General features: G+C 40.0%; 1 protein-coding gene across 3 annotated transcripts; it reads left to right on the top strand.

Annotated features, from left to right (window-relative positions):
- Positions 1 to 2,624: 2,624 nt before the first annotated feature.
- On the top strand, positions 2,625 to 15,546 carry RPP40 (ribonuclease P/MRP subunit p40). 3 transcript variants are annotated; one of them, XM_017828747.1, is made up of 8 exons: positions 2,627 to 2,807; positions 4,764 to 4,908; positions 6,145 to 6,213; positions 8,164 to 8,259; positions 9,420 to 9,545; positions 12,699 to 12,897; positions 13,835 to 13,969; positions 15,250 to 15,546. In XM_017828747.1, the coding sequence occupies exons 1-8, from the start codon at positions 2,691 to 2,693 to the stop codon at positions 15,446 to 15,448; spliced, it is 1,086 nt and encodes a 361-aa protein (XP_017684236.1). In that variant the 5' UTR covers positions 2,627 to 2,690; the 3' UTR covers positions 15,449 to 15,546. The 3 variants fall into 3 exon arrangements, with proteins under 3 accessions (XP_017684238.1, XP_017684236.1, XP_017684237.1); XM_017828748.1 differs by lacking the exon at positions 2,627 to 2,807 and adding an exon at positions 3,290 to 3,517; XM_017828749.1 differs by lacking the exon at positions 6,145 to 6,213 and having other exon boundaries at positions 2,625 to 2,807.
- The last annotated feature ends 94 nt before the right edge of the window (positions 15,547 to 15,640 follow it).

The following is a 15,640-nucleotide window of genomic DNA, read 5'->3' as shown; positions in this document are numbered from 1 at the left end:
AAAGGTTTGAGTTTTTTTACAATATATAGAAATCCCATACCAAATTAGTCATAAAACTGTAACAACCACTATAAAAATGTCAGCATTAACCAATAATTAGCATACACACACACACACACACATATATATAATTTAAAGATAGGGAAATTCTGTATGTTGCAGCACAGACTACTGTACTGCTAATTGGGTTTTTTTTTAATGTAGTTCAGTATCTTCAGGGAGTTCTCTAAAACACACATACTCTATATAATAGAACAGCTGACATATATGAGCAAGAGTGGGTTAGGATTAATTGCCTGACATATGAACTAACAGTGATGTGAATCCTTCCATGCTTCACTGAGCTGCAGTGAACTACACTCCTGCCAGAATCCATAAAATACTGACTTAATATGCAACCATGAATCTTGACTCTCTTGACCCTTCCCCAAGGTCTCATTTCTTTTCCCATCCTTTTGTATCTCTAGCAGAAAGCATAGATTTTATTAGCATAGAGAAGCTCACAAAAAATCCAAACAACAGAACCCCCACAAAACAAATAAAAGCAAACCAAAACAAAAACAAAACCCCCCACCTCCACATGAGTATGAGTACAGCTGAATTTCCTGCCTGACTCCCTGGGCTTATTGATCAGAGGCTTGAACTTTTCACCCCTGTAGTAGAACAGGCTTTCTGATCATCACAGTGTGATGCTGATCTGCACACAGAGGCTTCTGCTTGCGGGTATGGTAATAACTGACATTAATCCTGTACTGCTTTTCCCATTAATGTTTGCATGCTTTAAATTAGAAGGTTACCGTGATTACATAGCCTTTTTTCAATTCATAATAATCCAATCAATCCAATTTATACAGGCAGTGTGAGTGCAGAATTCAGCCCTCCTCCACAGGCATTAATAAACCAGTGACTTCGTGACGTGTGGTTTCACCTCAGCCTCATGCAGTGGAGGATACAAGCCACCAAGTTCCGAGCAGCAGCATCCTGATGTCACTCCAGCCCACAAGCACTCAGAAAGCACATGCCCTGAAACAAGTGGGTCTCAATCAGCCTAACGAGCATTCCCCCTTCCATCAGGCAATCACGGCTCTGTAACACAGACCTCGCAAGGATTGGCCTTTGCACCCTGCAAACTGTTCATAGCTACTAAGCCAGCAACATGGAGCAGACTCAAACATAGACAGCACCAGGAAACTGCAGTCTGTGCTAGCAGTGGAGCCTGGGCCTATTGGCTGCTGAAGCTGGAGCTGTAACATAAATTCACCAGCCTGGAACATCTAGAAAACCAAATTGCTACCTGCTTACCTCAACCAAACAGGCAATACCTGACCAGGCAGTGAGCGAGAGAGCTCAAGTTACGGTATCAAACCACCAAGATATGTAGGTGGTGAATGAGTAAAGTCATAGCATAGTTGATGGTTCATATCTGTGTAACACTGCAGTTGTTGGAACTTACCATAACCTTACTATGACCTTATTATAAGCTATATTTTCTTCACTAAACAAAGTTTCTATACTAATATACATTGAAGAAACTTTTCCCCTTGGCATCTCTTGAGAGAAATAATCACTCACGTACACCTGAGCATTAACACTGAGTGTCTCATCTAGAAATAGCAGGTCAAAATCTCCATAGGGCAAGCCTGAGATCTCTAGAACAACTGTTGTAAAACTGACATTGAAACCAACAGTCAGGTTTGCGAGCTCGATGGACTTTTGGTAAACAGACTTGAGTGGTGTTTAAGGTAAGGTTACATACAGCCTCATACAGTGTACAGAAACAGCAACTACCAAGAAAGCTGCTTGGTACCACTTTAAATCAGGAGCCATGAAAGCAGGGGATCGGGAGAAGAAATACTGCAGAAAGGCAGAAGACAAATTTTTGTGCATTCTTTGTATAAAATACACAATGTGCAGAAGGGGCAGTGAGACAACACATGGGAGGCAGGGCCCTATCTCATGGCCCTTGTGCAATATTTACTTAACTAAGCAGACTTTCAGGAAACGTGAGGCCCTTTCAACACTGCCCCTCAATACCTGCAGAACAACTTGTGAGTCACAGAATGGTTTGGTTGCAAGGAACCTCAAAGATTATACAGTTCCAACCCTCCTACCGTCGGCAGGGACACAGTTCACTACACCAGGTTACTCAGAGCTCCATCCACCCCGGCCTTGAACACCTCTAGGGATGGGGCATCCCCAGCTTTTCTGAGCAACCTGTTCCAATGCCTCAACAGTCTCAGAGCAAAGAATTTTTTTCTTTATACCTAATGTAAACCTACTCTCTTTCAGTTTGAAGCCGTTCCCCCTTGTCCAGTCACTGCATGCCCCCGTAAGCCGTTCCCCTCCAGCTCCCGTGAGCTCCCTCTGGGCGCTGACACGCACATGCTTTAACCATCGCTCACTACCGCGGCTGCACATGCAGCCGTGCGGGTGTCGCTGCCCGACCGGTGCCGGGGCTTTTCGGGCCCCGCGGGGACCGAGAGCCCCGATCGCCCACATGCGGAGGGAGGACACGGGCAGGGTGCCCGCAGCCCGCGGACTCCACGGCGGAAGCAGCTGCGCCGCCGCAGCCGGCGGACGTGACCTCACGGCACGGCCCCTTCCCCGCCCTCCTGCAGGCGCCCGGCCGCTCCCGGTCGGCAGAGGAGGAGGAGGGGGGGGAGGAAGAAGGAGCGGCAGGATTTGGGAAGATGCCGGCACAGCTCGCGCGGGCGCCGCGGCACCTGCTGGTGTGCGAGAAGGGCCACGCGCGGCACCCGCGCTCGCGGCACGCGGCGCACGTGCGGGACCACGCCTACAGCTGCCGCGTGAGTGGCGCGGGATGGCGCGAGCCCGGCGGGGCGGGGCGGGGCGGTCCTGAGCATCCTGAGGGAGGGAGCAGGGGAAAGGAGCTGCCGGGCGCTCCCGGGCCGCCTCGGCGGGGCTGAGGGATCCTCTCTCCCCTCTGGAGGTTCTGCCGGCCAGCCGCTCCCAGGGGCGCGTCGCTGGTGCTTCACTCGCGCCAGGCTGCGTGTTCTGGAGGGTCCCTCGGTCCGTGCCAGAAGTGGCCCGGGTGCCTCTTTTTTTTGGGGGGAAGGGGGGAAATTAGCCCCCGCTGGGTTTGTGGTCTCGCGCAGGGCCTCAAAGAGTGAAAGACGGCGCTGGCACGAGGAATCGCAGAATCAATTAGGTTGGAAAAGATCTCTAAGGTCATCGAGTCCAATCTATAGAAGGAGGAGAAGAGGATGAGCCAGTGGAAGAAGTAATAGCGCTTTGTCAGCACTACCCAGCAAGTCCCACGGGGAGCGGCACCCACAGATTCCCAGTCCAAGCAGGGAGGGGCTGAGGGGCTCCCTCAGCAGAGAGGGAGGCCTTGGCTGAAGCCTGGCTGCAGGTGGCAACCTGAAAGCCCTCTCGCATTTTGTCCTTCCTTCTGCCAAAGTGTCATGTGATGCAATGGTCAACTGCTCCATTGTTTTGGACACCTCAGTGTTGGGAAGTCCAGTTTTGGCAGCTTGCTCTCGTGTCTTTGACTGTTGTAAGTTCCAGTCAGACCCTCTTGCGGTTTCAAAGAATCACAGAATCAGTTAGGTTGGAAAAGACCTCTCAGATCATCAGAGTCCTTTATTGTATGTGTTTATGGCCTAACACCACCATGTCAATTAGACTACTGCACTCACTCCAGTCTTTCCTTAAACACCTCAGGTGATGGTGACTTTGTGGCTTCCCTGGGTGGCCCATTCCAATGTCTAATAACCCTTTTTGTGAAAAAATTCCTCCTGAAATTCCTTAGTAATGTTTCTTAGCAGCTAATTAGAAAGCTTTCTACTGGTGTGGCAGGCAGCCTATCTGTCAGAAGCCCTGCTTCTCTTCTACATCCATGCCAAGGGAGATATGTATCTGTTCTCGAAGAGCTTTGGGAAAGAAGTTTATTGAGGGATGGAGGAAGGAGCAAGGGGACAGACCTTTATGCTGCTTGAGAAGCTTCATACTTGCCCATGTAATAACCTTATTTTCTCTGATCTGCTGGACTGAAGGGTTCTTTTGAGTATGGAACACGTACCAGAAAGGTTTTAAGCCAAAAGTAAATTAAAGATAGGCAATTGGACCAAAGGACTGAATACTGAGTTTATTAAGAAAAGCTGGGTGCTGATCCCTGTTGAAAATCAGTTTCCTATGTTAAATTAGAAGGCTGCTACAGAAGGTGTAGCCTTACTGTATGTCTCGTGACTTTTATTTGAAAATTGTAAGCCTTGTTCTGGTGGTGTGTTTGCTCTTCTGGCCTCTAAAGTATTCTACAGAGGAGAATGTATTGATTCAAAACTAATTCTGCTTTGGTCTTTGCTTTTCCAGTAAGATTACATAAATGCTTAGCCTACCTATTTAGTTACAACTGCTTCAACAAATGGGGCAGCAAGGTCTGAAGGAAGTGTTCCAGTGTGACATTAAGCTAAATGTATAATGATGTGAAATGAGATCTTCTGTTAACTCATGCTGTGTGCAGTCATATCTTTACATAACACGTAAAATACTGTTGTGTAGCATATAAAATGCAAGAAAAAAACCCAAATAATGTATTGGGTGTACCTTGAGACTTTACACAAATGGATACATTTTGAAGACAATCACCTCGTATTACCTTTTTCCTCATTTTGGTATAATATACTGATGTCTGAAAAGTTGAGGGTGGGGTTTTTTTTTTATTCCTTGTTTTTTATTTGTTTGGATTTTTTTCCAGAACAGATTTTTACATAGGATTTACATTACAAATATGTTCCTAATAGGTATCTTTTTTGATCCCGGAATGTGCCCTGCTACCTGAAGTGCTGAAAAGCACAATTGCAGATATTGGAGAGTACTACCTGGTGAGGAATTTATCCATTCATGAATTGGTCGCTCATGAATTCATTGATGCTTTTGTGAAGAAAGGTAAGGAGGAAATCAGAACATGACGGACGCAGTAATAGTGTATTTTTTTCATAGCACAGTAAAATCCATTTATTATTTTTTATTCTGAAAAATATTTTAAAGGAAGGGAAGGAAAAGTACTAAGCAAATTCTGCATGAATTTCTTTATTTGCTTTTTTCTGCTTTGTGGTATGTCAGCATTTGTTTACACCCACTGGGTCCAAAACTCCTATGAATGTTGCTTATTAATTTCTCCCTATTCTGTCTTAATTCTGCAAGCCAGATATCAAGAGGGCTTCCATGTGTCCTCACACCTGTTTCTTCCACAACTTATCTTTATGCAGATTCCTGTAGAAATCGGCTCCCTTCTCCCATTCTCATTCCTTCATACCTCAACGAAGAGCTGTGGTAGCTGTGTTACACAGCAGGCAAGAGAAAAAATATGCTCCCTTATTTTTTTTTGTTTTGTGCTAATGGAGCTGCAGCAGCTCATCCTTACACAGTAGGAGTAAAGAGGATATGAAGAAAGATACAGCCTCTGCCCAACCAACTTGCTGTTGTATACTCAGACTACATTGTTTTCATCTTGCAGGGCCCACTTCTTTGGCTTATGATACCTATTGTAACCTTCAGCTGATAGCCAGGGAGAAAGAAAAAAACTTTACAGGGAAAAGAGAGGAGAACAGATGAAATAGGGCAACAAGAGATCCATTACTTGCTAAATGCAGGACTCTTTTCTTACTTCCTTTAATCTCATTAATGTTCTTTTATGCCAGTAGTTTTCTGGAAGCAATATGACATTTGTGTGCAGAGTTCCCAGAATCTGATACTTCTGTTTTAAAAACAAAAACTATTTAGTTAGATAATGCTACAAAATATATTTAGTAATGTGTCTTCCCTCTTGTCTTTGTGTGATCTGATAATAGGAATGTGTCTGGAAAAAAAAAGGGGTTTCTGTACACCGAGTGGGGAGAGTCACAGGTGAAACAAAAGGAAGTGTTTTCATATTGGTGCATATTGTTAATGTTATCCATATTATAGGTCCTTTAAAATGTTGCCAGTCCAAGGCTTATAAAAATAATAACAATGCTGTTTTGCTTGAGAAGGTGGAAGAAAGTTACTTGATGAAAACACAGGGGTTTAGAGTGATTCAAATGGTATTTGCAATGTTTGGTTATCTTGGGGTGAATTGCTTATATTGTCATGTCTGTCTTTAAAAACTGTGTAATCTCATGGTTTTCTGCTTTGCTGTTAAAGGTTCATGCTACGCCCTTACCTATAATACAAAAATTGATCAAGATAATACTGCAGCTCTACTACCAAATGGTATGGGGGTCTGTTTTGTTTTTGGTAATATGTATCAATTGTGGTCTGTTGGGTTTTTTCTTTTTATTTGGGATGATGTAAACTGAAAAATAAGGCTTACTGTACTTGCTAACTTTATTAGAAATAAGATTGAATTGGAAAAATATTAATTTCAGTTTTGTTCTTCATTCATGTGGTTAAATTATTTAATATAAAGGAAATTTAAAATCAGCTTTGCTTATGTATAGTCAAATTGTCAATGCTTCAATCATGATTGAATTGCTACAGAGGGTTATTTTTGTGAAAACATTGCATTCCAACTTCTTGTTTCCTACTGATCTTTAAGACAGAATTTGTGCCAAAACAGAAAGTCATCAGCACTGCTTAGGAGCATTTTTTAAATATTAGGTGTTTATTCTTGTGAGACCCCACCTTGGGTACTTCATCCAGCTGTGGGGTTCCCAGCACAGGAAAGATATGGACCTACTGGAGTGAGTCCAGAGGAGGGCCATGAAGATGATCTCCTATGAGGAGAGGGTGAGAGAGTTGGGGTTGTTCACCCTGGAGAGGGAAGGCTCTGGAGAGACCTTAGAGCACCTTCCAGTACCTAAAGGGAGCCTGCAAGAGAGCCAGAGAGGAAATTTTTAGAAGGGCATGTAGAGAGAGGACAAGGGAGAATGGCTTCAAACTGAGAGTAGGTTTAGATTAGATATTAGGAAGAAACTCTTTACTGCGAGGGTGGTGAGACACTGAAATGGGTTGCCAAGAGAAGTTGTGGCTGCCCCATCCCTGGAAGTGTTCAAGGCCAGGCTGGATGTGTCTTTGAGCAACCTGGTCTAGTGGAAGGTGTCCCTGCCCATGGCAGGGACTTGGAACTGGATGATCTTTAATGTGCCTTCCAACCCAAATCATTCTACGATGATTCCGTGATTCCTTAAGAATTATGTAACCCGTTAAAAGTCTGTTTCAGTTGTATCACATTTTATGACTAAACATGATAAAACATCACACATCTCAGGTAGAATTTTACATGCAGAGAAAACGAAGCTATTTTGGGCTTCAAATACATTGTCTTATTTCTGTTTAACAGTATTTCAGATATTATAGAAATACAAGTTGGTCTGTCAGCCCTCTAGCCTAAGTCACTGTAATATGACAGGTGCCCATGAGGGCATAAGTAATTCAGATTCTTCAGAAGAATTATTTTATGTGTCTGTTAACCCATTCCTAGCAAAATGGATACTTGATAGTGGTGTTGAGTTTGTTTGATACAGTTATTACAAGGTATGCACAATTAATGCAGAGACAGTGTTACAGTTCCTGGTGGTGTCACTGTGTGAACTCTTCAGCGACAACCTGATTTGTTTGTATTCTGTGCTATACTTTTACTTGTACAGTAGAACCCAAAGACTGTAGCAGAGAGCTGTTGTGTGAAATTCTGTACCAAGCAGCAGCTGCCAGATTTGGTTTATGAACATAGGAGTGGACTTGTTCCAGCACATAGTTGCTCATCACTAACAGGTATAATTTATTCAATGTGAGTAGTCCTGCTGGAGGTTGAAGAACTACTTTCATTTATTTAGTTGAGCAGTGCATGTGTGTTCACTAAATCTGGCCCTTGTGTAATGTATCACTCAGCTATTGACACAGCAAGTGCTAGGGAACAAGTGGAGGAAAGATTGAGGCAATGAACTAAGTAGTACAACAAAAAAGCTAGGACTGTATCAGGAATAATATTACACTTTCCTTATTCTACTTCATAAGACCTCTTTGATAAAAAACAGTAATTGAGTTATAACTTTTTTTTTAAAGATTAATCTGGTAATCCATTTAACTGGAACTAAGGAGTCCGCGTTGCATTAGTAATGCCATTGGTCCAAAGCTAACGTTGTAAAAGGTATATGGTTCTCTGAAGACTTCAAAGGGAACCAAGTAGAAGATTATTTCTATTAAAGTTTGTTTTGTTTATAGGAAAACTAATTCTATCAGTGGATAAGGATACTTATGAGGAACTTGGACTGCAAGGTCGCCCTTCTCGGTACTCTGGCAAAAAAGCAATGAGATACAGTAAGTATTGTTTATATTAACAGTGCTTATTTCAGAAGCACCTTATTAGGGTGTTGAACCAGCAATGTTGAAACTTCCCTTTTATTGAAATTAGTTATTGTCTAGGTCATCTTTTTCCACGTGCAAATACAAGGAATGTCTGAAAAGAAAAATTACTTTTTTCCTAAATAATAAAGCAGCTATAAGGAAACAAATATGTGACCATTTCAGTAATCTATAAAATCTTTAATTTCAGAGTTTTTATTGTGTTGTTTATACTGGAGCGATGTAGGACTCAAGAATTTTTGTATGCTGTGCATAGTATCCATGCCTTCTGATTTAAATAGAAAAATACTAAACTGATTAAGGTAGAGCTTAAAATTTGTGCACTGTACAAAAAAAAAAAAATCAGTGAAGAGCCTCACCCAAGACTGCTTGCTTGAAAGGGAGGACTGTATTATGTTTGATACATTTAAAATGGTAATCTCCACATACCGAGTACTTGGAAAATGCTGTAATTTTTTAACAACTGCAGGGGAGACATCTTGAGTGTGATTTTTGTTAAATAAAAATAAATAACCAACATGAACACTATGCCATCTCAAATGTTTTGGAACTTGCAGTACTTGATAACTACTACTACTTGCAGGTAGTTACATGAAAACTTTAGAAGGGGAAACTGGTTATGTCTAGTAAGTATTTTGGCAAAATGGGACGTGGTTTTACCATTCAGTTTGTGAAGTAAAATGTATCACAAAATTTCTGTTTGAAAAATATACGTAATTTAGCCATGGACCAATTTGCCTAATAAAAAACCAACCTGTTGAAAAAGTGTCATTGCTGTCTACATGGCTTTTATTGTTAGAAATTCTAGCTTTCTTTTTTTTTACTGCTAATAGCTTTCGTAATTACGAAGATATTTTTAAGGCCTTCTGTCAGTGTCATTTCAAAAGGAATCTGTCCCTCCAGTCCCTGGAAGGCAGTTCCAGATTATATCAAAACAAGGACAGCAGGAGTTGAATATTTATGTACATAGTGGGGAGTCATATTTGCATAATCAAATACTTTGTAAAGATGTATTTGATATTCTTTGGTTTCTTTGTGTTCTTCTAGTTCTTAATTAATTTAATAATAAAATTTATTTTAGTTGAGTACCAGTTGCTTTTGTACATTTTCTGCAGTTATCACTATCGACTTGACCGATGCTGGCTTTCACCCTGAGAGCAAGAAACATAACAGAGTGCTCTGGGCCTTGAAAGAAAAGAAACCTTTAGAATTTGACTTTCTACTGGCTTGGTATAATACAGGTAATAAGAACTAAATGTAAAACTAGGATGTAACTGACGTGAAGTCCAAATATTTTTAGTTTACGGTTCTTTTCTAGTGATTGTCCATATGCTTTTTTAGTGGAAGGAAAAGTTAGATTAAAATGTGTTTGGGTGGGATTTTTTGTTTGTTTTGTTTATTTGTTGTGGGGAGGGTGTTATTTACTACACACAGAACATTTCAGTTCAGGAACACAACAGTAATTCATAGGAGATATATTAGTTACTTCATTTCCTTTTCTTTATGTTGCCCAGGCTTTCTGGCAAAATTTTCCTATTTGATGGTGCTGCCTCTTCTTTAGAAATGTCTGACGTACATAATCATTATTAATACACATTTTTTGAGTTTTTTTTATTAGTCCACATAAGTAACGTATCTGGTCATATACTTGAGACGGGGAACTTTGATTTCATCATGAGTTATAGGACATTACAGAGTCCCTATTTCTGTGCTGTATGCACTGAAACACACAGTCTGCTGCTTTATCACTTTATTCTCAAGCACTTGTTTGAGGTTGGAGCTGAGTAAGAGATTGTTACAAGAAATTATACTATTTCAAATCGTCTTCTAGTATTTGTTTATCTACTGTTTTCTAATTACATTATTTTTTCTTCCGGGACTTAAGTATTGTTCTTCCTCTGAGGGTCATTTTTCAAAGTTCTCAGTTGTTTGTATTGCTTCAGAACAGGCTGTATGTAGGGATATATAGCATTTGCATAGAATTGATGAAAACTGCAGGTGTCTGTACTGTCAAAAATGTTTTTCTTCGTCATAGATGTATAGCTTTTAGTGTTGTTCTGCTTTGAGTCTCCACACTAGTAAGAACAGATATCAGAAATGTTCCTGAGAATGTTTTCCCATCTCCTCTTTACATTTTTCCTGGCTCTTCAAGTCTGAGAGTTAACTTACCTGAGAAATGAAAGCTGCTTACAAGCTCCTTTAGGAGTGTCCCATGTTTCACTTTAGTCCTTCATGTTTCGCCTCCCCCTTTTTAAGAACTAAACATATGACAATGATCCTTCCTTGTTTGTCATACAGTAATTGTTTAAAGGTTTGCAATTCATGTCCTTGTAGTCTTCAAGAAAGAGTCATAGTGAAGGTGGTTGCAACCGTAAATGGTGACATAAATCCAACTAAAGGTGGCATATCTTCATGCTTGGATTTATTGACCCTGGGCAGAGATATGTCTCCTGTGTTTGTTGCTGCCCATGTTAACAGTGTTCAGGAAGAACAGCATTTCTTTTCCTCACTTTCTTACATCTCCGAAACAAGTCAGGTCAATCATTTCATGAGTTTGGAGTTAAATCTCAATGCCTTTCTGTGCAAGAATCTTGCACTCATAATGCATGAAAGACTATTAGTTCCTTAGTACTGACAAAAATAAAACTTTTATAGATTTTGATTAATAGACATGAGACATGGTGTAGATTCTGCTGGAAGGATAAAAGAGGGCTGTATTTTGTCAAGAGAATCATGTCCTCTGTGAACATTCTGTTTTCAGCCTTTCTGCTGATAACTGGTGTTTCTTGCTATGGCCAGCACTGCAGGATTTTTTGTTTTCATACCCTTTTTTCCCACATAGTGGTGTCAGCACCAAGAGGAACAGAAAAAGGGAATATGGAGTGTCTCATGTCTTTGATGACAGAGGCAAAACAATCTTTTCTGTTTTCTATTGCTGTAATTTCTGTGACAGTTTTACATGTTTATTGGATGAAATTCGCTGGCCTTCAAACTGCTTTGACGATGTGCCTGGTTGTCATTGACATGGAAAGTTATGCTGTAGGCTAGAGGAATTGTTCAGTTGGGGCCTTGACTGTAGTCTTTGAAATTTCCTGAAGTTAGGGCTATAGCTGAGGCTCCGACACGCAGCAGGTATTTAAAATGTATGATTTTTTATATTTTACAAAGAATTCTAGGGTGATATTTTATGTTCCTTGAACCTATTAGTCTAACAATTTCCAATAGGAAGTATAGGCTGAAGGAAGATCATCTGCTCTGGCACACTTCAGTCTTAAATATATCTATATAAAAACAAGAATTTGGTGGCTACCTGTCTTTGTCACTGTGCCCTTTGGTACTTAGAAAGCCTTTTTTTGAAGGATGACTAAAAAGGATCAGCTTAATCTTCCTTTTTCTATTCCCCCAAATGATTCTCCTTGATGATATAAATATGGCTGAGGGAGTTTAAGCAGTTTATATCTTTTGACAGCAAGTCTTAGATATTGTATTCTGCAGTTAACTATCCTGTTCTTGAATTTCTTCTGTTCATACGTGCCTTTTCTGTGGTATTCAAACGTTGTTCTCCTAGAGACCCCTTGTTACTTTATGAAAGTAGCACACATATTTGAAATGGAATTTGAAATTTAGGAGAATTGATTCCATGTCAGTTACCTTACTGTGTCAAAATCAAGGTGGTTAATATCTCTGAATTTACAGTATGTCTGCTTAGGTTAGTTTTTTAGTTTAGGTTAGGATTTTAGAATTTTACCTGCTAGTTTGGATCTCTTACTAGTACTTTCCCACAAGTCCATCAAGGTGCATTTAACTTTTACAGCCATACTGCATTTGAAGACTTAGCATTGTTGTTTGGGTTTTTTTATTCTTCTAGTAAAGATTTGTGACGCGGTCTGATTTCTCTACCTTCTCCCCTTTCTTCTCCCTTCAGTCTCTGTGCCCCAGACTATCTTAGAATTCCTCTTCGCATCATTGATAAATCTGTTCTTAAACCTCCAGTCACCTGCTCACTTTTGCATTATTCAGGGAAAACAGTGTTCTGGGATGATGTTCCTGCTCTGTTGCATGTGTTCCTTTTCAGGAACATCCTTGAGTTCCTCTTTCTAATGGGTTAATTTTATTACTTACCCAGTTGATTCTGTTTGAACTTTCTGTTGGAAAATTTGTGCTTGTTAGTTAAATAGTAAATTTACTGAGCTGTACTGAGTTCTGAATCTTCCACTAATATTTATGTCAGAGAAGATAAGGAAGCTGAAGATTCTATGACTTTGGGCAAGATAACAGCACGAAAGCTGTTTTACACAGCATTTTTTTGTATATATATAGAAAGGTTTAATGTATTCAGTGCTTGTTTTGTTTCATAGTTTCATAACAGCTGTTTATGGTACTGTGTTGTTAAGGTGCAGAGGGATCAACACTGATGTCATACTTCTCAAAAAACCAAATACGGGCCCTGAAGCCAAAAATAACATTCAGCACATTAAGGGACTTGCAGTGTCCAGTGTTACAAAGTAATGACCTACAAGGAAAGCCGGAGGAGTCCTGCAGTACAGAGGAACTCTTTGAATGGCTGGGTGCTGTCTTGAATCAAGTTAGCTTGTAAGTATCGGAATTTCTTTGATCTTTAAATACATTTTAAGTAAGGAAAGGCACAATTTATTTTGACAAATAGTTGAATAATAATTAAGGCACATTTCTGTAAGTAGAAAGGCTATTATGCTGATAAATGTTTTAAGTCTTGAATGACTTATCTATGTTTTTTAGGGGTGCCCATATGTACTGTTTTGGGCTGGAATAGAGTTAATTTTCCTCATAGTAACTGGTGTGGTGCTGTGTTTTGGTTTTGTGACCGAGAGTGTTGGTAACACGGGGATGTTTTAGCTATTGCTGAGCAGGGCTTACACAGCGTCAAGGCTTTTTCTGTTTCTCGTACAGCCCTGCCAGTGAGGAGACTGGGGGTGGGCAGAGGGCTGGGAGAGAACACAGCCACGACCACAGACCCCAGCTGACCAGAGGGATATCCCACACCATATGGTGACATGCTTGGCAATAAAAGCTGGGGGGAGGAAGAGTGGGAAGTGTTCAGAGTTACAGCATGTGTCTTCCCGAGTCACGGTTAGACACAATGAAGCCCTGCTTTCCCCGGAGATGGCTACATATCGTGCCTGCCGATGGGAAGGAGTAAATTGATTCCTTAGCATGCTTTGCTTTCACGTGCAACTTTTCCTTTACTTATTAAATTGTCTTTATCTCAACCCATGCATTTTCTCCCTTTTACCCTTTCTGTTCTCTCCCCCATTGCACTGGGGGGGTGTGAGTGAACAAGCAGCCCTGTGGCGTTTGGGAGCTTTACCGGGGTTAACGCACAGGACCGTGAGATCTTTTGTATAAATTGCTTGGTCTTTAGTTGCTTTGGCATTAATTTAAGTGATATACAGAGACTACTTGTTTGATACTAGTTTTGATTACTAAGACTTCCTATAAAATATTTAAAGTATATTTATTTTAGTTGCTTTGTTGTTTGGTTTTTTTCCAGAGACAACAATTCGTCTAGCTTCTTATCAACCTACTGCTGTCCTGAGCCCAACACAGTGGTGGAAAAAGCTTTCTTGTGCACAATCACAGGTTTTATAATTCCTGAGAAGATAATTCAGTTATTGGAGCAGCTGTGGTAAGGGCTAACAGGAGCACATTACTAAAACATTTGTACTTTAAAACTTTTTAATTTTTGAAATCACTTTTAAATAATTTTCAGTAGTGCTGTTGGAGATAAATAGTGAAATATATAAAATGAAGACTTTCTTTTTAATTAGGAAGTGAGCTTTTTATGCTAAACATCAGTATTAAAAACGTAATAAACAATTTTGGATACTTCAAATTTGAAAGTGCTTGCCCTGTATTCTAGTCGTGACTTTGTTTTTCATCTGAATTTCCAAGAAACTGTGGCTGTACTGAGCTACTACATTTTTAAAATTTCCCATCTGTGAGAATCAAACACGTCTGATTTAGTATTTTTAACTAGTGATGGAAAATATAATTGAAATCCCTTTATGAAACCAAAAAGAGTATCACAAGGTACTTCAAGGTTATTACACCACTACAATAGATTATAGTGAGTTTTTTTAATCAAGTGTTGTAATGTAGGACACTGGATAATGATGAATGGGGTAGCTGCAGTTCTAATTCAGTATCAAAGTACCTTATATTAGTGTGTCATGAATGTGTGTGGAATCTGTCGTATTCTATACTAGTGCTACTGGCAGTAAATTTTGGAAGCTCCTTGCTCCATGTGTGAGACAATGCTTGAAGTGCCTGGTGGCTACTGATTGCAGCACTGACTTGTGACAATAATGCTGTTGCTTTAGCTGGAATATGATCATTATTCTTTGAGCAGTTTCCAAATCTTGTGCAGAAAGCCTCCCTAGGCAAGGGTTGGAACACAAATTTCCTTGGCTTTTATTCTCTACTTAAGAGCAGTGGATAATGTCTGGCTCTGATTATTTATAATCTGTTTCCTTTCTAGTGGTGAAAGGATTTGTGTCAAGCATAGCCTGACCATGTTTCTTCCTCTGATGTCTTTTTTTCTCTGATAGCAATTGTTCTCATTGAATGTTCTATTTTCTGAAAAGCAGTGCATGCTGTAGGAAATTCAGAACTGGTACTTCACAACTTGGAACTTTTTCTAATTGCTATAACTTGCAGGTTTGCCATGTCTAAAAGTATGGTAGGAACAATGAAGAGAGTCAATCTTACTTCATTTCCTCATTTTTTCCTTCATTTCCTGATAGAATATTTTCTTTTGAGCTTATTTATTGTGTACTAAAGAGGGGTTTTTAACTGTTAATAAATTTTCACTGAAATGTGTCTTTGATTGTTTTACTTTATACTGTATATTTGAATGTGCTGTCTATTCCATTATAATTATTGATTATCTTGTCTTCTTGCTTGCAGTTGCTATTTTGGTGAACCAAAACTGGCTTACTGGCTGACCTTAACTGTGCATGGCTTTGCAGACAGCCCTGTTTCCTGGAGAGAAAGTGAACACGGTTTCCACAAAGGAGGAGAGAACTTGTACAACTTTGTAATTTTTAGGAATCTGGACTACTGGCTTCAGATGGCTGTAGGAGCTCATGATGATTGTCCTCCATAAAGCTACATCTACAGAAGCAGTTTTCTAATAATCCCATGTTACTGATAGAAACCTAATAAAATATTTTTTATCAAAGTAGTTACGTAACAGATTAAGTACTAAGAGTCTTTGTATGTTTTTGTTATTTGTAGCCAATGGAAGGAATGGATTTTTGTTTCTTCGCCATCATACAGTGCCTTCTCAAAAATTTCC

Source organism: Lepidothrix coronata, unplaced genomic scaffold (genome assembly GCF_001604755.1).
Source record: "Lepidothrix coronata isolate B3197 unplaced genomic scaffold, Lepidothrix_coronata-1.0 Scaffold152, whole genome shotgun sequence".
NCBI lineage: Eukaryota > Metazoa > Chordata > Aves > Passeriformes > Pipridae > Lepidothrix > Lepidothrix coronata.
The sequence above is the reverse complement of the archived record's forward strand: the minus strand, read 5'-3'. Positions and strand labels throughout refer to the sequence as shown.

Bases quoted from the DNA above. Each gene is read 5' to 3' on its own strand.
- RPP40 (XM_017828747.1), top strand. From the start codon at position 2,691: ATGCCGGCACAGCTCGCGCGGGCGCCGCGGCACCTGCTGGTGTGCGAG. The intron at 8,260-9,419 runs GTAAGTATTGTT...CATTTTCTGCAG, and splicing joins CAAAAAAGCAATGAGATACA to TTATCACTATCGACTTGACC. The intron at 9,546-12,698 runs GTAATAAGAACT...TGTGTTGTTAAG, and splicing joins ACTGGCTTGGTATAATACAG to GTGCAGAGGGATCAACACTG.